The following is a 25,061-nucleotide window of genomic DNA, read 5'->3' on the forward strand; positions in this document are numbered from 1 at the left end:
CTCCGAGCCCTTCTTGGCAACCTCTGTTTCTGATCCCTGCTGACTGGCCATGCCCTCTTCTCTCTCGCATGTGGGGACTGGACTGCTCATCAAGAAAGAGCTAATGAACTCGACAGGCAGGCTGTGCTCTAAAAACAATTGTACAACCTCAGCCCTGGTGGCGCTGCGCCATTACTCTGGGGAGAGAACGCTTGCCATGGTACATTCTCCTCTTCTAGCGTGTTAACCACAAGAGACTGCAGTTGTAAATACGAGCTTTGTAATGACGTTCCTTCCTGGAGAGCTGAATTTGGTTATTCCCCTCTTCTACAGGATGAAACAGAAGGCTTTTGCTGACTTTCCTGTAATTACCTAAAACAAAGTTCTGGCAGTTTGCATTACAACAAATCCCTCCAGTTCCTGAGCTCCCAAGGTGTCCTCCCTCCCCTTTAAAAAAGGGAAAAGAACCTGTTTGTACATAGATTTCTGGCAGATCTTTTTATTGGGAACTGAGGGGCTGCCTGTCCATTGGGGACAAGTTGTGGCATATGATTGTGATGGTGCTCTCAGAAAAGCCCAGAAGGCTTTACATGAACTGCTGCAGAGGGAAGTGAGCAGAACCAGGAGAACTTGTAGCCAGGAATTAGCAGTAGCAGTATTATCTGATGAACAAGTTTGAATGACTTAGTTGTTCTCAGCACTGCAGTGATCCGAGATGATCTTAGAGTCTCGTGATGAAAAGTGCCATCCATTTCCAGAGTAAGAACTGGTGGAGTCTGAACATCCTCTGCTTTCCTTTTTTTGTTGCTTTGGTTGAGATCTCTTCCACAGAATGACTAACATGGAAAACGTTTTACATGATTGCGCAGGTACAATCTACAGTAGATTGCTGACCATCTCAGGGTGGAGGGAGGGTAGGAAGGAGGGAGAGGATTTGGAACTCAAAATTAAAAAAGGTGCACGTTAAAAATTGTTTTTCATGTAATTGTTGAAAAAATAAAGTATTATAAAACAAATAAAAATAAGATGCAGCTAGATAGCTCAGTGGATTGAGAGCCAGCTATAGATATGGGAAGTCCTGGATTCAAGTTTGGCCTCAGATACTTCCTAGCTGCATGACCCTGGGCAAGTCACTTAACTCTGCTTCGCCCATACACCTCTTCTGCCTTGGAACTGATACTTAGGATCTATTCTAAGTCAGAGAATAGGGGTTTAAAAATAAATAAAATAAATATTCTTTTCTTTGACCATTCTGTGAGAATGAGGAGGTGCTGTCACTGCTTCCTCCTACTCTCTTCCCAATGGATACCTCACCAATAGTGTTGGGAACTGATTTCTACCACTTATCATCAAGAAATCACCAAGGAAAATTGCTTGGTTATCATAACTCCTACCTCCCATGGAAGTCATTGCTCTGGAATTAGAGGCAGAGGGGACCTCCAAGATCACTGGGCTTGACTCCTTGATTCCTCTTGTACCCCCAACCAGAAAGCTCATGAATCCTCTAGAGTCTGGCCTACAAGTGACAGCCTCTGGTTTTGGGTAAAGGTTACTCAGCTTCCAGATGAGGTGGCTGAGGCTCAGAGAGGTCAGGTGACTACCCAGGGGCCCACAGCTAAAGAGTATCAGAGCTTGGATTCAACCCCACAGCTCTCAGCTTCTCACACTCACACTTACCCACAACTCATCTACATCACACTGTCCAGGCAGGCTAGCCCAAATGTCCTCCTTACTTTCCTCTTACTTTGTTGTTAAGCTGTTTTCCATCATGCCCAGCTCTTCATGAGCCCATTTGGGGTGTTCTTGGTAAAGACACTAGAGTGATTTACTGTTTCCTTCTCCAGCTTATTTGACAGATGAGGAAACTGAGGCCAGTAGGGTTAAGTGATTTACCCATTGCCACAGAACTAGGAAGTATCTGAGGGCTGATTTGAACTCATGAAGAGGAATCTATCCACTGTGCCACCAACCTATCCTTTTCTAATTAATGTGGCTCCCACATGAGTTTCCTCTTGCAGATATTGGGCCATTCCTTTCCTGGTCCTTCTCCCAAAGCCCTCTTCCCCCTTCTTTTACATTTGAAATCTTTCCTCACTGTAGGTTCAATTGCCTGAGATCCTCCTGAAGGCTTTCCTGATGCTTCATTGTGGACATGTTTCCATCCTTTCTGTGGTCTCAGACTGCACTTTGTATTATTTTGAGTGTTGCTTCTAATCTTTCCTGCCTTCTCATTGTAAAGATGATTTTAGAGTTGTGACTTAAATTTGGTTGCCAGGGGAAATTCTAAATAAAATACCCAAGTCAGTCTGGAATTTTATAGCAATTAGGTAAATATAGAGGAGAAGGAGGAAAGAGGATATAGGATTTCTCCTGCCTGGCCTATGCCAGGGGGAGTTTAAAATCCCCACCTCTAGGTCTCTGAAGAAGATTAGAGGCTTCTAAGAGGATAAAGTTGGAAAGTAAGGAGGAAACTCAGCCAAAAGCTCGGCATGCTGCTCTCAGCTAACTCTCCACCGCCAATCAGGGAAAGAGACGAAAAATCCCAAATATATAGACCTTTCACCCTTGTGTCTCCTCCTCTAAATTTTCACATCTACCAGTCACATCAAAGGCTTTCTCCAGGGCTGCCCATACTTTTAGTTCTCATCTTCTTTGGTTAGATTATATCTTTTGAGTTACTTAACACTTCTTTGTTAAGTTCACTTTTTGTTAGTTTCTTGACCATTTTGTAATTAATTTAACCTCTATAGTTACTTAACACCTTTTTGTATTAAAATCTAAAAATAGACTTAGCTTAAAGTTCTAGCTTCATTATAAGGTGAGAACTAAGTACCTTCATTGTTCAATCAGGAGATTACTTTATCTAAGTAGGGTGGAGTAATTTAAACTTCACATCATGGAGCAGGGATTCTTTTCTGGTCATAAGCTGCTCCTTGAGATTTTAGAAGGAACAGGCATTGTGGTCCAGGAAAGGTTCAAGGGTGGCAGCAGCTCTCTGTTGTTTCTTGAGTATTTCATTGGTTGCACAATATGCCTCAGGGCAATCCCTCCACCCTCTTGTCTCTGAGATTCTCCTGCCTGCTCATTTGTTTGCTCAACCTTCCTTCCTTCCTTCCTTCCTTCCTTCCTTCCTTCCTTCCTTCCTTCCTTCCTTCCTTCCTTCCTTCCTTCCTTCCTTCCTTCCTTCCTTCCTTCCTTCCTTCCTTCCTTCCTTCCTTCCTTCCTTCCTTCCTTCCTTCCTTCCTTCCTTCCTTCCTTCCTTCCTTCCTTCCTTCCTTCCTTCCTTCCTTCCTTCCTTCCTTCCTTCCTTCCTTCCTTCCTTCCTTCCTTCCGCTTTAAAAAAAATCACACTTATTTCCTGATATATCCTTTAAACTGACAAAATGGGAAACACAGATGCTTAAGAAAAAATTGTTTGATTGATCCATAAGCATTTCCCTTCTTTTCTCTCTCCTCTCTTCCCCTCCTTTTTCCCCACCCTTACCTTCTATCTTAGAATCCATACAAGTATTGATTCCAAGGTAGAAGAGCAATAAGGGCAAGACAGTTGGAGTTAAGTGACTTGCTCAGAGTCAAACAACTAGGAAGTATCTAAGGCCAAATTTGAATCCAGGTCCTCCTAACTTCAAGCCTGGCACTCTATCCATTGTACTACCTAGCTACCCCTTCCACAAGTATTTCTTTATAAAACTCTAGGAATTGGGGATCCTCACATAAAGCCTAATTCTGCCTCTGTATCTCTCCAACTATACCCCTCACGAAGGGAACTTTTTATTAAGGGGATACAGCATACTTTGAGGAATGGCAGGTGGCCCAAGAACAGAGTTACTGGCACAGTGAGAGGAGCCACCGGGCAACAGTGGGGCTTGCCTGATCCCAGAGCAGTGGCACTATTGTTTGGCTCTGGTATGCCGGGTACAAGCTGGAAGGAGGCAGGGAGTATGTGTGGCATCAGGGAATTGCAATTTGTCCATTCTGGGTAGGCCCTGGAGTCCTTCCTGGAAGCACGGCACAGTATGTCCCCAACATAGAGCACTTGGTAAGCAGACAGACATTTACTAAATGCCTTTTGATTTTGATTGATATCGGCTTATGTCAGTGTCTGACTGACCTAAATGTGTTGAATGAATGCATTTCTCCAATTAATTTGGTGTCTCACCATTTAAGGCTTGAATTCTTCTCTTTTGTCTTTCTGAAGCATTTTAGGTAAGCTTCAAAAAGAACACATCACTGTGTGATTATTAGACATTTTATTTGCCTTCTAGATGTGCCTGGGGACCAGCGTTCTTATCATGGAAAGGAGGCCATGGATTCTCGGCCCAGTCGTGGGAGAGGAGACACGACCCGCTTCCACATGGTGAATGTAGCCCAGCCTGTCCGCTTTAGCAGTAAGTTGTAGACTTGTGATGGTCTTGGTTTTTTTACACTCTCAACTTCTGTCTTAATATCACTTCAAAGACAGAAAAATGCCAAAGATTGAGTATTGGGGTTAAGTGATTTGCCCAGGGTCACACAAGTAGGAATTGTCTGAGGCCAAATTTGAACCCAGAACTTTCCATCTCCAGGCTCTGGTGCTCTGTCTGTTATTATTATTTTTTTAATGCTTTTCTTCTGTCTTAAGTATCAGTTCTGAGGCAGAAGAGCAGTATTGGCTAGACAGTTGTAGTTAAGTGACTTGCCCATGGTCCTACAACTAAGAAGTGTCTGAGGTCAGGTTTGTACCTGAGACCTCCTGTCTCCAGGCCAGACTATCCCTATGAGCCACCTGACTGCTGAATTGGCAAACTACTGCATGAGCTTCTGAAATGTAAAGATCCAGGAAGCTCAGATGCTGCCAAGTGCATGAAGATCAAATCTGTGCTTCGGATGGCTTTGCCCTTGGTAGCTTTTGATAGATTGCTTCCTGTTGTTCTCTTTGATGGAGAGAGATGGCTTTCCAGAGGCCGCGTAGAATCCTGGCGGATAGACTGAGGTCTTGTTATGAATATTTGGGCACAATCAGAAATGCCCGCTGGATGTGTGCGGGTGTGGCAGGGAAGCTTGAGCTCTCTTTGCAGTTGAGAAGCCCATTTGTCTGGCCCGTTAGGACTTACTCTGCTTGGGTCCAAGACGTCTTTATACGTGTTGTGAATGTGTCTATGTATGGGAATGTGTACACTAGCGTACAGAGTGTACACTAGATGCGGGTGGGGATAGTTCTCAAGGGAAATGGAGCTGAGGCTTCCCAGATCAGGAATATGTCACTTCTTTCTTTTTCCTTCATGCTCTGGTCCTAATTGGGGGGGACCCTTTCCCTTCTGTCCTTCATGTTTCCTAGGAAAGTGCCCGACAGGATGGCATCATTACGAGGGCACAGCCAGCTGTTACAAGGTCTACCTCAATGGAGAGAACTACTGGGATGCTCTGCAGACCTGCCAGAGGGTGAATGGCTCCTTGGTTGTTTTCACAACTGACCAGGAGCTCCGCTTTGTCCTGGCCCAGGAATGGGACCTGCAGGAGAGGACCTTTGGGTGGAAGGACCAACGCAAGTGAGTCTCAGAGCCATGCAGGCTGTGGAGAAGGGGGAGGAACCTGGCAAGAGACCCAGCCAGGAGCTGGCAAGAGGCGTGTGCAGGGAGGGGCCTTATGTGTTCTTGTCATGGTGGCTACTTCTGAGACAGGAAGGTCCAGTTGCTGGGAGGTGGGGGGGACTTCCTACGCCTTAGCCCATGTCTGCTTCCTGTACTCCCTTTAAAGGGGCTGCCCAGCCTTAGCTCACTGCTTCCTAGGGATGGCACAAGACACCTTCCCATGTGGCTTCCCACATAGGGGCAGCTGCAGGAGCTGGGAAAAATTTTCTACTGGGCAGAAATCCATTTCCCTGTCACCTCCAGCTGTTGCTTCTGAGTCTGTCCTCTGAGGGCAAGCAGACTAAGGGTGATTCCCACTCCCACTTGACAGGCCTTCTGAGACTTTGGGTGAGGGATCAGGCCCCTCCTAAATCAACAGGTTCTCATCTAATTCGGAGCCCTCCCTAATACGAAAGTGCTCTCATTGGCGGGGGAAATTGAGCTGAGGCCCAGATGAAGGATGGCCCCAGAAGCCTGAGGCTAACAGTAAACTCAGATCTGCTTGCGGCTCTCTCCTTCCCTCCCCCCAAACTCTTCTGAACTGTAACATTGGGCAGTGATAGATCCTGAGGGCACTTTCAGCTCTGGCTTCTGGCTTGTTAAGTCCTCTAAGGTTCCTGTCTGGCATTTTTTATGTCCATAAAATGAGAGATCCATCAGGAGTGATGAGGGCCTGGCCAACGGCAGAAAGAGATATAGAGGCAGCAGGCCTTTAGCAGAGGTTCTTACCTTGAGGCCTGCGGCCTGGAGTTTGTTTTTTAAAAAAATTATGATTGCCCCTAGCCCCTCCAGGGTTCTGTAGCCTTCCCTAGACCAGAGAGCTGCCAGAGGGATCTACGGTCTCCCTTGGACCGGACGGTCTTCCTAGGATCAGACTGTTGCCGGTGGGGTCCGTGGGCTTCTTCAGGTTGCTGTCCGGGGGTCCAGGCCAGAGTTTAAGGGTTTAAGATTGAAGACCCTCCGGACTAAGGTTAGTGTTGAGATGCCAACGACTGAGCTTTCCTCAAGGATGTTGGGGATTGGGGAGGGAGGCCCATAGGACTGCTCTTTCTTTATACGCCTCATTCTTTGGCATGAGCGAAGATGAATGACAGACGCGCCCGCAGCTTTGTCACCACGGGTGAAAGATCCTTAAAGTAGGATTTCTGCTTGTAGTCTTTAGGCCCAGCCGTAAATTACAAACGTGACAACCTCCCTTATGTCGAGGCTTTTCCTTTGATTCTCTGTGGCTCCGACATAACGAGCAAGGATAGATTATCATCCCCTTGGTTAAACCAAGACCCAGGAAAGCATTTCTTTGGAGCTGTGTAGCTGAAGAATGCTACTTTTGGTACAAAGCTAAGTGCTCCCTCTTTGAAGCATTCATCAGATTGTGGGTGAGTGTACTGTTTGTGTTTTACAAGTGTGCTCATGGGCACACCAGCCTCCACAGGCCGTAGGACCTGGGCCACGTGACTCAGTGGGCTCCCAGGATCCCAGGCATGGGGCCCTGGAGGGAGCCGGTTGTAGCTGCTAGAGCTGTGCTCCAGTGGGGTGTCTGGGGCCTCCTGCACAATGGTGGCTCTGAATAAGAAGGCCCCGAGGCAGTCAGGAGCCCACTGTTCCCTCCTCTTGTGAGCTGAGTACCCCTTGCTGGGTACATCAGAGGGGACGGAGCAGCAGTAAGAGGCCGAGAGAAATCCCAACTGCGCTTTCTTGGTTTGTCCTTCTACATAGGTTCTGGGTTGGCTATCAGTATGTCATCACGGGTCGAAATCGTTCTCTGGAAGGTCACTGGGAGGTGGCTCACAAAGGTAAGTGCTCCCTCTCAGTCGCCCAGTCACCCTTGAGAGGGGAACGGCGCCAGAGAAACCCGGGTTTCAGTCTCACTGCAGATTCTTCCAAGTTGGCCAAATCACTGCATCACCGTGGGCCTCCGTTTTCTCATCTGTAAAATGGAGGCCTGTGAGCTCCATGGCCGTGATCTGTGATGGTTCATCAGATCCTCGCCAGGCATCTACCATTCGATTTGCTTTAGAGCTTGGTCCTGAGGAAGAGAGCTGTTTGCAGGCAAAGGGAAGCGTTAGCCCCTGTGGACGAGGAAAAGGGAGGTGCCCCTTAGATCCTAGGAGCAGTCCATTCTGTGGCTCTCCCTGTGAAGAGATGCTAGATTCCATCTTCACAGGTCCAGGCACAGAAAAGACTTGGCTCAAGATTTCACTTACAGCTCTGGATCTGATCTTGCAAGAAGGCAGAGGAGGACCTGGCGCAGACTGAGCAGTGGACACTGACGTGGGGACCCCGGCCACCTTCGAGCACTGCATGGGAGGCCAAGGCCTTCTTCCAGATCCTGCTGAGGGCTCTTTCCAACACTGACGACCGCCATGCCAGTAAATGTCGGAACAGCCAGGCTCTCTGAGGAGGCAGCCCCTTTGGCCAGGCCTCTACTTTGGGCTGCCCATGCATGGCCCACTTTCTGGCTAGCCCTGGAGGAGAACATAGCTCCCATCTTTGACTTTGAAGCTTTATCCAGGGACGTCTCTGTCTTGGTGGGGAGGCCAGCAGGAGAGGCTGGAAGCTCCGAAGTTCAGCCAGCCAGCTGATGGGGTACACAGAGCCCCAAGGGGACCCGGCAGATCTTCATCTGTGACCCCTAAAACATGGTAGAGCAGATCTGCTTTGAGACTTCCCCTGCATGGTGGCCTTCTCCCACTCACCTTGTCCCCACTCTTCCCATTTCCTTCCCTGTTAGGCCTCCCACATATCTAGCTCTTCAGAAGCTTCCAGAAAAACAAGACACAACTTCACTTCCTGCCTGGGCTTGCTGATCCCGGTGGTACCGCACAAAGCCAAGTTGTGTTGGGGCACTCTCATCGGCATTCAGGCATGGAAGGAGAGAAGGAGGGACCTGGGGGGGCCTGAGGGATGCTGGTGACGGGCCATGGACTGCTGGAAGTGAAGCAGCGCTCTAGCTTGTGCCTGGAGAGGGAGCCCTCCTGCAATCAGAGAAGACCACCAGGGTGTTTCCTTGCCTTTTGCTCCATTCTTTGCCCATTGGAAATACCCATGACTGTGGTCAGTGCTGACTTGGGGAAGTTTGGGCCAGTAGGAGGAGGGACCAGTGAAAGTCTGTGCTGTCAAGCAGCCTGAGGGGTTTGCTTGCTGCCCAAGTCAGCATCTCCAAGGTCAGAAAATCCTGGCGCTTGGCCCAGAGGGTCCCAGAAGCCACGTGAGCTTCATCAGAAATCTCCCATTCAAAAGGTCCTCTCAGGCAGTCAGTCAGCAATTTATAAGCACCCATTCTGTACCAGGAACTACACTCGGAATACAGATTCAAAGGACGAAAGGATCCCTTCTCTCAAGATCCTCACATCCCACTGGGGAGCCAATAAATACAAAGGAAAGACAGTCATTCCATTGCGGGCAGGCTGGGGGCCAGAAAAGGTGCCTTTGAGTGGAGCCTCGATCCTGGAATAGCCTCTAGCAGGTTGCTTGCTGTTTGGGAGAGGATTCAAAGTGCAAAAGGTCAGAAAGCAACTGTTTTTACATGTAACTGGAAAAAAAAAGAATGAACTGGTTAGAAAGAAAAAAGAAAGGCACCAGTTTAAGCTGCATCTTGTAGGAAGAGAGATTTGAAGAGGGTGAGACGAGAAGGGAGTGCATTCTGCACTGGGGGCGGCCAAAGGGATGGAGATAGGAGATGAGTGTCGTGAGAAACCCAGAAAAGACCCATCTGGCTGGATTTCTGCATGTGGGATGGAGAATTACATACAGGGAGGCTGGAAAGATAAGGTAGGGTCAGGGGTCTCTAGGCCTTAAAAGCTCAGGAGAGGCTCTCATTTTCGGACTGGCCGCTTGCCTGCCCTGGGATCTGACAGAATGCTCCGCATTCCATGGCCAGTGGGTTGGGAGGGAATTCTGATCTGGGATGTGTGGCCACTGGCTCGTCTGGCACTTCTTCCTCCATTGTGTGAAATTAATATAAAACGTCACCCTTTCCCCACATAGCCTGTTAAGTCAGGGTGCTGGTGAGTCATGTGACTGAAATGCCTCAGAGGTATCTGGAGGAAGGTCCTGCGTGATGGGTGCCACATCCAGAAGTCAGGACTTGGGGATCAGTCTGAATTAAGCCTGGCCAATCAGAGGCGCAGGAGGAGTGGCCTCATTGGCCCTACATAAAGTGGTTCATTCTCTCACTCAGGACTTTCTCTGGCTGGACACACGACGTGCTCCCTTCTCTGGAGCATCTATGACTTGGCTTGAGCCTTGGCTGGGAACTGGAACTGGGGAAGGGTAGAAGTTGTTTTTTTAGTTAGGGCAGGCTGGTGATTGTTCTCTCTTTCTCTGTCTCTCTCTAACTTCTACTAAGAATTAATTACAAATTAATACAATCTCCCAAGAGATTTTAGTCGTTACACGTGGAGGTGTTGTCTGCTCACGGCCTAGTTTTCTGCTGTCAGAGAGCTTGGCCTTCGAGGTGTCCTGCTCTGTCCTTGCTCGCCCCTCCTCAGCATGGACCTCCGTGTCCTGGAGAAGGCGGCCCTGCGGCTCTGCCCCTGCTTCTTTATGCCTCATTCTCAAAGGACGGACTTTGCCGTCAATAGGAATTTGTGGTCGTGCTCATTGTAGCAGCCCTGAGCCCTGTGCTGCTGTTCTGGGACTTGTGGCGTTGGATGAAGAAGAGCATGGAATGCCACTCACCCAACTGGACACGACTTTTTATTGTCCCTTTTGTCTCTTACTTCATGGCCAGGAGCGTACGCCATCTTGGCAGTCCTTGAATTCTCTAGATGTGACCGAGTGGCCTTCCACTTTGCTGCCCCGTGAGGTCAGTTACTCATCACCTCCCCGAACCACAATTTAGAGGCTCCCCTCACCCCCACCCCTGTGATGAGCTGGCCATTCTGGAGGAGACCCAGAGAGGAGACCCATCCACCCCGGAACTGATGGAGGAAATAGAACTTCCCCCCAAAAAAGGCTAAACAGGAAGCTAGAGGCTATCTTAAAGGTCATGGGGTGCCACAGGGCCTTGAGAACTAAGGATCAGTGCAGTGGTGTATTTTAAGAGATCATATCAGGTGAATCAGTGCCAAGGAGGACTTGGACCTGTCTGAGGACACAGGATGACACATCAAAAGGCCTTTTGCATCATCTATTCAAAAGATAACAAGGACTCGTGTCCTTGTGGATGGAAAGGAAGTCTTGGCGATTAGATCAGGGAAAGAAAATGAAAGATTGAATAGGAGGGTTCAGCTGAGCCATCTCCCATTGAAGAAGCCTTGTGGGTCAGTGGGAAGGGTTTTGGATTTAGGGCAGAATCTCAGGCTCACAGAGATGGAGGGAACCTCAGCAGCATCTTGTCCAGCTCCTCCCTAAGCAGTCTGGGCAAGTGGTCATCCAGCCTGTAGCTGAAGGCTTCCAGAGTGGAGGAGCCCTCCACATGGATTGACATCCCTGTCCTACAGTTGATGGGAACTGTGGGTGAGTGACTTAGCCTATCTGTACCTCAGTTTCCTCATCTATAAAATGGAGATAATCCTTGTCCTACCTGCTTCACAGAATTGTGAAAAAAGGGTTTTGCACACTGTAATACTCTGAAAATGAGCTGTTATTTTTCTGAAAGAGGTTCCAAAGGAATGGAAAAGATTGGAATAATATACTTTTTTTTTTAAGCCCTTGCCTTGTCTTAGACTCTGTACTGTGTATGGGTTCCAATGCTGAAGAACAGTAAGGGTTAGGCAATTAAGTGACTTGGACAAGGTCATCCAGCTAAGAAATGTTTGAGGCTGGATTTGAACCTCCAGGACCTCATCTCTAGGCCTGACACACAATCCACTGAGTCACTTAGCTGCCTCCAGACACCAATAACTGTTGACTGATAAACCCACTTTCTCATCTTTATGAGGCTGCTTTAGCTACGTGGTGAGGCTGCCCTTAATGAAAATTAAAAAAAAAAATGGATCTGAGCCCTTGGTGACTTGCCCAGAAGACTGTGTCTGCTGCCTAGTGATGAGCTCCTCAGATCCTTCTTTTCTGACGTGGTAGAGGCCTCTCCCCACAAGGTATTTCCAGTGCATCAGTCACATTTGCACTACGGGAGCTTGGCTCGGCGATCCTCTGATGCGATGTCCCCTGTTAAACGATGGGACGTGCCCTCAGCCGAGCATCCGAGAGCATGCCCTGCCCAAGAGGAGATGCGTTCGCTTCTCCAAATGCTTGTGTTTGCTTCTGCTTTGGTGGCCATTCCAGGGCCACTTTTGTGAGATCTGCACCTTGGCAGGAAAAACCAAGTGGGTAAGGGGTCCGTATGTGCCATGCGGTTGGATGGGGAGCTGTGGCTGAAGGATGTGGGATCTTGGGTGTCCCTTTCCGTGGTTGCCAATCATGGAACTCCCCAATCCCAGAAATTCAGAGTTCCAATGACATGTGCAGGTGGGTGTAAGTATTCCGTAACATCGATGTTACTCAGGATTTATGGCAAGAAAGGACACGAGGGACCTGATGGAGGAGAGAACTATGTGGCTCGAGAAGGGGTAGCCAGCATGAGCTTTATACCCATTTCTCCAGCCTATGAAAAAGCCTAGAAGGAGGTCCACTGTTGAGTGAAGCCACTGGTGGAGAAGTTAGCCAACAACTTGGAAGAATTCAAAGAAACTTGGGAGCTTCCTGGAAGTGGGAACCGAAAGGCCTTGTCTGGTGAAGGAAAGCACCAAGGTCGAGCTGCCCGAGGTTTTTGAGCCTGGAAGGTGGTGCAGAGGAAGCCAGGCTTCACAGGGGAGAGGAGCTCAGGCTGGCTTTCATTTGCATTTCTCTGCTCAATTGCGATTTGGAGCATTTTTTCATGTGGCCGTTATTAGCTGGGATTTCCTCCCTTAAGAATGATCATATTGGGGGGCAGATGGGTATTAGAGCCAGGCACAGAGATGGGAGGTCCTGGGTTCAAAGCTGGCCTCAGACAGTTCCTAGCTGGGTGACCCTGGGCAAGTCACTTGACCCCCATTGCCTAGCGCTTACCACTCTTCTGCCTTAGAACCAACACAGTGTTGAGTCTAAGAGGGAAAGTAAGAGATTAAAAAGAGTTCTATAGCCCATTGCTAAGGGTATCATCTTGTGGCACCAACCATCCTGTAAAAGTGTCTCAGGGACACTGATGAGCTGTGAGCAGGTTGTGCCCCCCGCCCCCCCCCCCCCCATGCCTCAGTCTCCTGTCTGTGGAATGGGTCTGCTGTATATGTAGGATCTTCCCCTTCTTCCTCTTCCAGTTGTGCCTTGCTGATCCTGGGCCCTTCCAGGAGGTGCCCCCAGAGCCCTCTTGGTGTAGGCTGTGTGGTGGGCTGGCTCTTGTCCCGCGGACACGGAGGAAATGATGTTGGCTCTGCCCCCTCTCTGCCTGCTGATCTTCCCTTGCCTGTTGGTGTTTCTTGTCTAGGTCCCTCCGAGGACTTTTTAAAGCCTCCAGACCCCATCTTCGCTTCAGCTGTGCCCGAGAATGACAACGTGCTCTGTGCCCAGCTGCAGTGCTTCCATTTCCCCACCCTGAGGCACCACGACTTGCACAGCTGGTATGCGGAGAACTGCTATGAGAAGTCTTCCTTCCTCTGCAAAAGAAGTAAGCCGCCGCCCCTCTGCCTCCGACTGGGCCCAGGGCCCGGTCAGAGGGTGTTTGGGGCTCGCCACGGCAGGGAGGGTGGCAGGTTAGCCGGATGATGCTCTCGCTCATTCTTGGGCCTTGGTGAGCCGTACACAGACCGTCCTCCGGAGGTGGGAGCTGGCGCTGCCGTCTGCAATGATGGCAGCTGGGACAGAGGGAGGGAATGAGCTTCCGTGCCCTGCGAATGCTGCTGCCCGGGTGGCAGCTTCGGCCCCTTCTGGGTCTCCTGCACACCAAAGGCTCCCAGCGGCTGTCAGAGGTGCCCCTCAGCAGCCCCATGATCTGTGAGCTTCATGAATTGGCCAAATGCCTCTGGAGAACCTCAGAGGGTGGATGACGTTGAGGCCGCGATTCTGGAGGTGGACGTAGATAGTGCTGACCTTTGGGCATCCTGGCACTGCCAGAGGGAGCCCTCCGCCCGGGCTCCACCCCGTCTGGGCTCCTTCCTGAATTCCCCCCGGAGATGGGATCCTTTTGGTCCCCCCAACAGCGAGCAGAAGACCCAGGCTGTCATACTGTGGGTGCCTGTGAATGCTCATTGTTGAGCGGGTCGGGACTTACCATTCAGCCAGCCCTGTTTTTTTTTCTTTACCCTCACCTTCCGTCTTAGCATCAATACTGTGTATTGGTTCCAAGGCAGAAGAGTGCTGAGGGCTAGGCAAAGGGGGTCAAGGGACTTGCCCAGGGGCACACAGCTGGGAAGGGTCTGAGGCCAGATTGGAACCCAGGACCTCCCATCTCTAGGCCTGGCTCTCCATCCTGAGCCACCCCGCTGCCCCCAGCCAGCCCCGTTTTGCTAAAGCAAAGATCAATTTTGTGTCAGCCTGAGGGCTATGTTCCTACCGTGCTGGGTCCTGTCCAGAAGTTGGCTCCAGCTAGTTTGCTCTGATCATGGGAGGCCTTTGTGCCAAGGCTGGTGACTGCTTGTCCGGGGCTGTTGGAGATACAGGGTGCACTGGTCAGCCTGGGACGCTCTTGGCATGCTCAGAAGTCCTGGGATTTTCAAGTGGGGGTGGAACTCCCTCATTTTACAGGAGATGAGGCTGAGCTTCAGAACAGGCACTTGGCTTAGTCACATGGGGAGTTCTCTGCAGATGCAGGATTCAAATCCAGGACCTGGGACCCCCAATCCAGTGTCCTTTCCATTGTACTCCCCCACCTCCCTTTTCTTCTGCTAGTTCTGCCCTGTTGGAAAGGTGTGCTTAGAACCTGCCACTGCTGTGTGTGTCTGTCCCAGGCCAAACGTGTGTGGACATCAAGGACAACATTGTGGGTGAAGGCTATCACTTTACACCCAAAGGCAACGACCCCTGCCTGAGCTGTACCTGCCACAATGGTGAGCCAGAGATGTGCGTGGCTGCGCTGTGCGAGGGGCCCCAGGGCTGCCAGCAGTATGACAAGGACCCAAAGGAGTGCTGCAAGTTCATGTGCTTGGATCCAGGTAGGAGGAGCCCGGCCTCGAATGCCCCATAGGACATGGTGGGCCCTGCACCAGCCATGGTGGACCAGGAGGCGAGGGGAGTGGGGACAGACAGGGGAGGGGGGGAGGGAGAGAGAGAGGGGGGGGAAGAGTGGGGGGGGACAGAGTGGGAGGGAGAGAGGGAGAGAGAGAGAGAGAGAGAGGGAGGGAGAGAGGGAGAGAGAGAGGGAGAGAGGGAGAGAGAGAGGGGGGGGAGAGAGAGAATGGGAGGGAGAGGGGGGGGAAGAGTGGGAGAGAGAGGGGGGGAGAGAGAGAGTGGGAGGGAGAGAGGGAGAGGGAGAGAGAGAGAGGGAGGGAGAGAGGGAGAGAGGGAGAGAGAGAGGGAGGGAGAGAGGGAGAGAGGGAGGGAGAAAGAGAGAGAGAGAGGGAGAGAGAGAGAGAGAGAGAGAGAGAGAGGGAGAGAGGGAGGGAGAGAGGGAGAGAGGGAGGGAGAAAGAGAGAGAGAGAGGGAGAGAGAGAGAGAAGGAGAGAGAGGGAGAGAGACAGAGAGGGAGGGAGGGAGAGAGAGAGAGGGGAGGGAGAGAGAGGGAGACAGAGAGAGAGAGAGAGAGAGAGAGAGAGAGGGAGAGAGAGAGAGAGAGAGAGAGAGAGAGAATGAATTGTCTTTTTAAGGCCTTTTCACCCCTCTTGCTTGCTGCCTCCCATTCATTTCCTGACCTGTCCCCTCTCCTCATTGGGTGCTTCCAGTTCTGCTGAAGCAGTGGGTAGAATGACCCTGTGCCACCTCTTGCATCCCCAGCTCACTTATTTTTCTGTGAATTTCCCACCTTCTAGGGAAATTTTTGAGTCGTCTATTTAAAAAACACCATGCTAGAGTAATGCCAGCTTTTCTGTTTAGTGAAGAGAATGCTGTGCTCTCATTCCGTTTTCCTGGGGCGCGAATTCCCTGGAAAAGTCTGCGGCGCGTCCTACGATTCAGACTGTTCTGTGTGGACGTAAGGCAGGGCGGCTCCTGCTGTTTCCGGGGCGGTGTGTGCTCTGACCCTCCTGGCCGGGCGCTTGGCTGCTCAGGATTCATTGATTTCAACCAACTTGGAGCAGCTCCTACTGTGTGTCAGACACTGAGCTAGGCTGGGGCCTGGAGCCGTCCCGTGAGGCAGTTTCTACCCACAAAGCATTTACGTTCCCCTGAAGGGCCCAGCCTGTGAGTAGCTTCTGGAGGACAGCGGTCTGGGGGAGGGGGTCTCCCTGGGCTCCTTTCACCCAGGAGAGCCTCAGGACTGGGCTGGGCCAGGGCTGTTCGTCCATAGGCGACGTCTCTCTCACCTGGGCTGACCTCCAGAGTCCTCGAGTCCTGCCTGGGTCTTGTCACCCTTCAATGCTTCCCTCCAAAGCAAGCCTCGATCTGTGCTTGCTGATGGCTCCTGCAGGGTTTACCAGAGGGGTAGTCGATGGGCCTGGTGACGGTCCAGAGTCATGGGCTGGTCCAGGGACGAGGCACTGCCTTCCCCGATGCTGACGGCAGCCCGTGTAGGCCTCCCCTGCCACCCTTGTCTCATCCTCACCCTGGGAGCCCTGCCCTGGCAGCGCGTGCCATCTTCTAGGGGAGCCCCCTCCCCTTTCGTCCGGCCCACCTGGCTCCAGCGGACGTGCCGCGGCTCTCGGCAGGGCTCTGCCTGGCTGTCCAGGCCCCGTGCCTCGCCTGCAGTTCCGAGGTGGCGGCCGTGTCCTGGGTTTAGCAGACACGGCGCGTCGCCGAGGCTATGAGGAGAGGTGGTGCCCGGGCCCTGCCCTGAAGGGCGTTCAGCCTGCTGCCCCCGGCTCCGCTGAGGCGCTCGCCTGCTCCTCTGGGCCTCCAGAGTAACTGGTATTTCCGGCCCTAGAAATATGGCTTTGTATCCTCGCAGCAGCCTTGGGAGCAGGTGCTGCTGTTGTCCCCATTTTACAGATGAGGGAAACGGAGATCTCGGTGTCCTCCGCAGCTTCCCACTCGCACTCGCCCCACACAGGGAACCTGTTTCCGGTCTTGTGTCTGCCTTCTCGCCCTCTCTCCGCTCCATGGTCCAGGCCCTCCTGACTCACCCCTTTACTGCTGCCGGGTCCCCTGCGCCGCATGTCTCCCTGCATCAGGCCAGCCTTCTGCTGCCAAGGCACCCCCCAGGATCCCATCTCACGGCCCGTTTCCTGCCTTCCACGGTCTCGGCGAGCCCGTGACACAGCCTGCTGGCTCTTGTCTGGCACCCGTGCCTTCTCCTGGCCCCTGCCTTCCCGCGATATCCCAGCCCTCCATCGTTGTTGGCCTGCTGTCTCCCATTAGACTGCGAACTCCAGGAGGGCCTGCAGCATGGCTTTGCCTCCCTTTGCATGTCCAGTCCATACGCCTGGCCAAAGAAAGTGCCGAATTATGGACCAACTAGTACGCAGTAGGCCTTAACAAATGCTTGTTGACTGACTAACTGATAGGAAAAAACTTGGGAGAGTTTGGGGTGGAATATGTAGATCTGGGAGCTTTTCGCAAGGGACTTGCCTAGGGTCATGTGACTAACAAGTGTCTAATACCAAGTCTGGTTTCCCATCCATTATTTCACACCATCTTGTGGTATACTCAGAGGTCAGGAAATGCCCAGGAGACTCCAGGAAGGCAGGCAGCCATCCCGTCCCTCAGCCCTTCCTGACTGCAGTCTTCTTTTGACGAGAGTTCCTCAGCTTTGCAGAGTTTAAAAAGAGAACAACTAGAAGGCAGGGCTTCTTTGGATTTGATTTTTATGAACTGCTGCATAACTGTTTTGAAATACATTCATAGTTTTGGATTATTCTGATCTTGGCAGACATCACAATGCAGGAGTATTTCCATCTATAAGAAGCATTTCTAGGATCAGCGGGGCCCGTTGGTCCTGGAGCTGCCTCTTGGTGGTGGTCTCGTCTTCTTCGGGGCGTTTGGAACGCTTATCGGTCTCTGTCCTCTTTTCTTATCGTGATCTCCAGCCTCCCCTCCCCGTTTTTTATGCCCTTGTAGCCCTCAGACGTCATCGGGCACCAAGCCCAACATGGTCTTGCTGCAAGATCTGAGCCTCTGTCGGTGACCCTGGAGCACCCTGGGTCATGGAGAGGGTCCCCTCGTGCGTCAGAGGGCCCACACTTGTCGGAGTTGATGCTCTTTGCAATCCTTTGGGCCCTGTCCCCTCGCTACTGGTCCCTCAGGAGGTTCCCTACCTCCTGCTTGCCCCCATGTCACAGCTGTGAAACGAGGATGTTTGTGTGTTGGTTTCCCCCTTTCTAAGGGTGGCTCTGGACTGGGATTTATAGTCACGGATGAACTCTGTCTCTGTAGCCCATTTTATTTCCAAATGGACTCCAACCAATGGCTTTGAATAGGATTTTTCCTCCACCCCTTTTCATTCCCCCTCTCCAAAATCAGATATTTTGGAAACTTTAAAAGGTGTGTTTTAGGAGAAGTTCCTGAAGCCAGTTAGTTTCCAAATAGGGCGCTGGACAAACTTGTGAAAAGACGGTCTGTGTGGGGCAGGTAGGTGACTCATGGAGAGAGAGCCAGTCCTGGGTTCCGATCTGGCCTCAGACATGTCCTAGTTATGTGACCCTGGGCACTTAACCCCAAATTCCTAGCCCTTCCCACGCTTCTGCCTTGGAGCCAGTACCTGGTGTCGATTCTAGGATGGAAGGGGAGGGTTTAAAAACAAAAGACCATCTGTGGTATCCATTGTAAAGGTTTCCGATGTTCCTCAGCTGTAAGATTCTCCTGTGATCCTGAGGAAGGTCGCCTCCGTCCTGTTCTGTTTGCTGATGCCGATGCTAGCGGCGCTTTGTCAGCAGAGGGGGCTGTTGGGATTGGCATGATTCACACGATCTTGGAGCTGATTCCATTTCTGCCAGATACCTAAAATGATCGTCTCGGCAGAGGTATATTCCTTTGACTTATATCATCACCGTGTAACCAAGGACTTTGCCTCCTTACCCAGCAGCGTGTTGTGGGTCCTTAGGCAGAGCCACAGGAGAGACACAAGCACGAAGTTACCACAAGTCAACTGGTGAGTGGCTGTTGGGAGAAGGGGGCTGGCCTCCAAGTTGGCCCGGCTACCCTTGAAGACACAGAAGGTGGAGGAAGAAATCTCAGGTCTGTGAGGGTTCCATTTAGATCAGAACTCAGAGATTTGGCATTGGGAACTGATTGCTAGACTTAGGATCAGAAGGACCCGAGTTCAGATCCTGTATGTGACACCAGAAGGTCCCAAACAATTCCTTTGACTTCTGTGTGCTTCAGGAAACTTGCCAAGATGAATTCTCTAAGTTCTAGATGGGTCTAGGGTCCTGGTGGTGGAGGAAATGCACCTCACTGACGGAACCATGGACACCACTTCTCCTCACGTATTTGTACCTTAAGGTTGCTTAATGACTTTCCACCCAACAGCTGTACGGAGTAGGGGATTATGAGTCCTCCTCTTTTTCCAAATGAGGGAATCAAGAAAATCGAGGGAGTTTCCTTTGGTCCCACAGGTAGAGCTGGGATCTGAACCCAGTCAGCTCTCCTGTTTCACAGAAGATGTGTGATGGATCATCGAGGAGGAGGATGCCCCGGAGGGGGCCCTTCGTTTATCTTTTCATGGTGGAACACAAAATAGGGAGGGAAATGGAGTCCACTTTGCTCTCCTAGAGCTTGGAATCTTGGGAGGAAAATAAAAGGTAGCTTCCTCCTTTGGTCTTCTCCACAGTAATCTCCTTTTTAGGGCAGACTTTTCTGTGGTTCTTATTCTTAGGTCTTCACAACTCTACTACCCTCATCTGGAAACTCTAGACGTCATCATTCTTCTTTTTTCTTCTTTTTTTTAATTGGTAAATTTTGTTTCAGCCTATTATATAAAAGTCAGTTGTATCCACAATGGAAAACTCATGATATACAGCTCTTCAGAATACTTAGGCCAGACAGTTAAACACGTAAATAAGCTGATAGCTCGGGAAGCCTCGCACGATCATATTTTACCACTGACTTTTTTCCCTAAGCCCCTATCTTCCACCTTAGAATCAATACTGTGTATGGGTTCCAGGGCAGAAGAGCAGCAAAGACTGGGCAGTGGGAGGTAAGTGACTTACCCAGGGTCAGAGGGGAAAGAAAAAGAATGATCAGAATCAACTATGGAGAGCCTTATACTAGAAAAACTGAGAATTTAGGAGAAATGGATGGTTGCTTAGAAAAACATAAACCACCCAAATGAATAGAATGGGAATTGGACATTTTAAACGAGCCAATCTCAGCAAATAAAATTGAACAAACTAACTGAATTACAAAAGAGGAAAGCCCTAGGGACAGGCAACTTTACAGGCATCAGATGGTTAAAGAGCAATTCATGCTTATACTACACAAACTTTTTTCAAAAATTGAGGAAGAAAACTGCCAAATTTGGTAAGACAAATAATTGTCCTAATCCCTAAACTAGGGAAGGATAAATCAAAGAGAACTAGCGTATCACTAATGAGTATGATACAAAATTGTAAACAAAGTCTTAGCAAAAAGACTCTAGTAATAGATTTTAAAAAATAATTAAACTTCTTTCTTTCTTAGAAGGGTAGCCAGTTGGGTTTAAGTGACTTGCTCAGGGTCTTACAGCTAGGAAGTATCTGAGGCCAGATTTGAACCCAGGATCTCCCCTCTTCCAGACCTAGTTCTCTATCCACTGAGTCATCTAGCTGCCCCTATAGTAATTGATTTAAAAAAATAATTCACTCTGATCAAGTTGAATTTATACCAAACATGATTCAGCCTTAGAAAAGCCACTGCCATAATTAACCATACCCAAAACACCCCAGATTACACCATTATATAAATAGATGGATAAAAAGCCCTTAGCAAAATATAGCATAATAACCTTCTAAAGTGAAGGATAAAAGGATCTTTTTAATGTAATAAAACCATATATTTGAAACCAAATAGTAGCATTATTTGCAGCAAGAAAACAGTAGAAGCTCTCCTAATAAATGTAGGACTGAGGCAAGATTCCTTCTTTTCCTGTCGTTATTTAACACAATTACAGAAATGTTGGTATCTGTAGCAAGACAAAAGACCCTACAGGCCTAGATATTGGCAGTAGGAGGCTCAATTAGCTCTTGACCTGATGTTTTTATTTAGCCCCAAGCAAACAACAAAGAATCGAATAGAAAAAAGAAATAGCTTTGATAAGGTGGTTGCACGCCAAATAAAGCCACCGCAACCACCAGGGTTACTGTTTATTACTATTATTATCAGTAGTAATCATAATAATATCTGGAAGAAAAGACAGAAAGGCAAATCCCATGGAAAACAATTTCAAAGTGTATAAAATATTCAGGCATCCATCTACCAAGATATGCTCAAGACAAAAATATAATTCCAAACCTCTCTTTAAGGAAATAATAATTAATTGAAAGAATATTAATTTCTCCTGGGTGGAGTATTGTAATTATTATAACAGTGACAAGAGTTCTTAGGTTAATTGATAGATTTACTGCTATGCTAATAGTAAATGCCCCAGATTAGAGAGGAAGGGGTTATTTTAGAAAGCTTGATGAAATAATAAAGATCCTGGTTTGGAGGAACAAAAAGGCCAAAATCTCAGGGGAAATAAAGAGTAAAAAAATTAGAATTGAAGGTAGCATTTCATTTCTCGCCCTCAGATGATACTTTTCAAGAGCAATAATAAAATAAAATCTTTGGGGTCTTTGTTACCAAAAAGAAAAATATGTTAGTGGAACACAGTAAAAAACAAAGCAGAAGCAATCAAACTCAATGGACCATGTTTGATAAACCTGAGAATTTCAGTTATTTGGGGCAGAACTTCTGGGCAACAGAGCAGATTTGAAGAAATGTGGGTTAGTACCACATTTTGTGCCATGTGTGTGCCACTATTCTGTGCCACACTCCTACCCTCAAGGAGCTCCCATTCTACAGGGCAGACATCACAAAAACCACTAGGTACATAGAAGATAGATGGAAGGTAGAAGAAGTCATCCTGAAGGGAAGCCACAGGAATGGCGTCTAGCAAGAGACTTGAGATAAATTTATATTTTTAAAAATTGTATTTAATTAATCAATTTAGGACATTTTTCCTTGGTTACAAGAATCACATTCTTTCCCTCCCTCCCCTCCCCACACCCCTTCCCGTAGCTGACACGCAATTCCACTGGGTTTTATGTGTGTCCTTGATCAAAACCTATTTCCATGTTGTTAATGTTTGCACAAGAATGATCATTTAAGAAATTATTTTATTTATTTATCAATTACATGTAGGAACAAATTTCCAACTTGCTTTTTAAAATGTTGAATTCCAAGTTCCCTCCCTCCCACTCTCCTCCCTACCTGCCTCCTTGAGAAGGCAAGAAATTTGTTATAGAGTATACATGTGCAGTCATGCAAAAAATTTCCATATCAGCCATGTTGCAAAAGAAAACAGAGACCAAGAAAAATAAAGTTATAAAAAGTCTGCTTCGATCTGCATTCCAACTCCATCAGTTCCTTCTCTGAAGGTGGACGGCATTTTCATCATAGGTGCTCAGGAATTGTCTTGGATCATTGTCCTGCTAAGAATACTTAAGTCATTCACAGTTGAGCATCCTCACATTATTCTGTTACAGTATACAGTGTTCTCCTGGTTCTGCTCATTTCACTCCCATCAGTTCATGGAAGTCTTGTCAGGTTTCTCAGTCATCCTGCTCCTCATTTCTTATAGCACGGTGCTATTTTGTCACAACCATATATCACGGCTTGTTCAGTCATTCTCCAGTTGATGGGTATCCCCTCAATTTCCAATTGTTTGCTACCACAAAAAAGCCGTGCTATAAATGTTTTTTTTTTTACATATAGACTCTTTCCCTTTTTCTTTGATCTCTCTGGGGCAATCAGAATTATCCATTTTACATTGTGTATTGCTCTCTATCTCTTGGGTCCTAAATTTGTCTCTTATCCATAGATCTGACAGGTAAAATATTGCATGTTTCCTTCATTTGCTTATGGTGTCACCTTTTATGTCTAAATCATGTACCCATTTTGACCTTATCTTGGTATGTGTTGTGAGATTTTGGTCTTTATCTGTTGTCTGCCAAACTGCTTCTCAATTTTCCTAGCAATTTTTGTCAAATAGTGAATTCTTATCCCAAATGCTTAGATCTTTGCATTTATCAAACAATAGATTGCTGTGGTCATTTACCACTGTGTATTGTGTGCCTAATCTATTCCACAGGTCCACCACTCTTATTTCTTAGCCAGTATCAGATTGTTTTGATGGTTGCTGCTTTGTAATACAGTTTGAGATCTGTTACTCCTGGGCCACCTTCCTTCACATTTTTTGCATTAGTTCCCTTGATATTCTTGACCTTTTGTTCTTCCAGATGAATCTTATTTTTTTTTCTAGCTCTAAAAATAATTTTTGATAGTTTGATTGGTATAGCACTGAATAAAGAAAGTAATTGATGAGGGATTGTCATTTTTTTATATTGGCTCAGCCTACTCATGAGCAATTCGTATTTCTGCCGTTGTTTTGATCTGATTCTTTGTGGGAAAAGCATTTTGTAATTGTGTTTGTGTAGTGCTGAGGTTTGTCCTGGCAGGTAGACTCTCAAGTACTTTATTTTGTTTGTGGTTATTTTCAGTGGAATTTCTCCTTTTGTCTCTTCCTACTGGACTTTGTAGAGAAATATTGATGATTTATATGGGTTTATTTTCTGTCCTGCAACTTTGCTGAAGTTGTTAGTGATTTCATTTGTTTTTTGATTGGTTCCCTTGGATTCTTTAATTGAGCTGAATTTTGATAAAAGCATTGCAGAGATACAGATATCCCTGGAAGACAGGTGATGCTGTGATGAGGAAGCTGAGGCTGAGAGGGGGGGGGGAGTGAAATGCCTGAGGCAGGATTAGAACTCTGGTTTTCCTAACCCCAACTCCAGTATCTCTATCCACTGTACCATCTAGCTGCTATTTCAGAACATGCAATGCAAAGAAAAGGAGTCAGGAGATGGAGCATTCTGTAGAAAGAACAGTTGGCCCATGTACCTGAATTGGAAAATTCATGCAAGGGAGCAAGGGTGGGGGGGAAGGTGGGAAGGGGCAGGGCATGAAGAGTTTTGAAGACGGACCAGAGGGTTTGTCTCTGATCTTGGAGGCCATAAGGAGCCACTAGAGTTTATGAAGTAGGGGTGATACGGTGCGACCTGTGCTTCAGGAACATTCCTTTGGTGACTGAATGGAGGATGGACTGGAGTGGGGAGAGAGCTGAGGCAGCAGACCTCCAGCAGCTTTTGCAGTAGTCTAGATGCAAGGGGATAAAGAGCTGTACTAGGGACGGGACAGTGTCAAAGGAGAGAGGGGAGTATATTGGGGAGATGCTACTGAGGTGAAGTGGTCAAATCTTGGCAGCAACTCGGGTAGGAGGAGTCAGAGATAACGAGGAGGCTGTGAGCCTGGGGAGATGGGGAAGGTAGGATGGGGATGATCTGGAGGAAAGATAATAAGCTCTGTTTGAACATGGTGAATTTAAGTTGACCACTGGACACCCAGTTATATTTTTGTTAGGCATTTGGAGATTGAAGATTGGAGGTCAGGGGAGAGGTTGGGGCTGGACAGGGGGCTTCTGGGCATCTGAATAGAGATGAGAAGCAAGGGATGAGGTCACCAAGTAAAGGGAGAAAAGAGTCCAGGATAGAGTCCCAGGGACACCTGTGGCTAGAGGGCAAAGAACGAGAAGGAGCCTGGCAGCGGACCAGGGTAGAGCAGTGTCACCAAACCCTAGAGAGGGGAGGAAAAAGTATTCAGGGGAATTAGAAGATCAGCAGTGTCAGAAGCTTTAGAAACGTCAGAGTGGAAGAGAATTGAGAAAAGGCCAACACCTGAATTTAAAAGGTCACACTATTAAAAAAATTAGACATGCATGAGATGAGGCCTCTGTCATAGTTATAACAAGGGCTAGAGACAGTTCAAAAGAAAAGTCAGCTTTTGCACAGGGAAAATTGGTACAGCTAGGATGAGATAAGAAGGTGTCTCCTGTGATAAAGTCTTTAAATATCTGTCCAAGATAATTAGAGATAGGGTACGGTTCTGTGAAACCAAGGACCATTCCCATTGGATGGGTCAGTCTCAAAAGAATTTCCAGCAGTTAATCACCATATGAAAGGATGTTCCAAATCCCAAAGAACCAGAGTGATGCAAAGGAATACAAGGCTGGTGTATCATCTCACTCCTGAGTGAGTGACAAGGGGAGAGAGGATAGGAATAGTCAATACTGAAGAAGCTGAGGAAAGCCAGGCACACTGTGAATTTTCCCAAATGTTCTGGAAAACAATTTGGAAATAGGATTTTTAAAAGTGATTAAAACATTTGTTCCTTTTGACCTGGAGGTACCACTGTTAGTCATGTACCCCCAAGACTGTAAAGACAGAAAGATAT

At 48.4% G+C, this 25,061-nt stretch overlaps 1 protein-coding gene and 1 non-coding gene across 13 annotated transcripts in view; both read left to right on the top strand.

The window, feature by feature from the left end:
• The window catches only part of DGCR2 (DiGeorge syndrome critical region gene 2), an 87,451-nt gene that overhangs the window by 37,556 nt on the left and 24,834 nt on the right, over positions 1-25,061 (top strand). For 6 of the 12 annotated variants that reach the window (XM_056821427.1, XM_007490460.3, XM_056821424.1 and 3 more), the window contains 5 exons: positions 4,245-4,367; positions 5,297-5,507; positions 7,305-7,381; positions 12,997-13,176; positions 14,456-14,659. In XM_056821427.1, coding sequence (XP_056677405.1) covers positions 4,245-4,367; positions 5,297-5,507; positions 7,305-7,381; positions 12,997-13,176; positions 14,456-14,659 — 795 coding nt within the window. Of the gene's footprint in view, positions 1-4,244; positions 4,368-5,287; positions 5,508-7,304; positions 7,382-12,996; positions 13,177-14,455; positions 14,660-25,061 lie in introns of all 12 variants that reach the window. The other 6 variants (XM_016432518.2, XM_056821425.1, XM_016432520.2 and 3 more) reach the window with 1 other exon arrangement.
• Positions 7,710-7,765, top strand: MIR7291 (microRNA mir-7291). The gene has a single exon (NR_127494.1). It is a non-coding gene; the product is annotated as a microRNA mir-7291 (primary transcript).

This window comes from Monodelphis domestica, chromosome 3, assembly GCF_027887165.1.
Source record: "Monodelphis domestica isolate mMonDom1 chromosome 3, mMonDom1.pri, whole genome shotgun sequence".
Classification (NCBI taxonomy): domain Eukaryota; kingdom Metazoa; phylum Chordata; class Mammalia; order Didelphimorphia; family Didelphidae; genus Monodelphis; species Monodelphis domestica.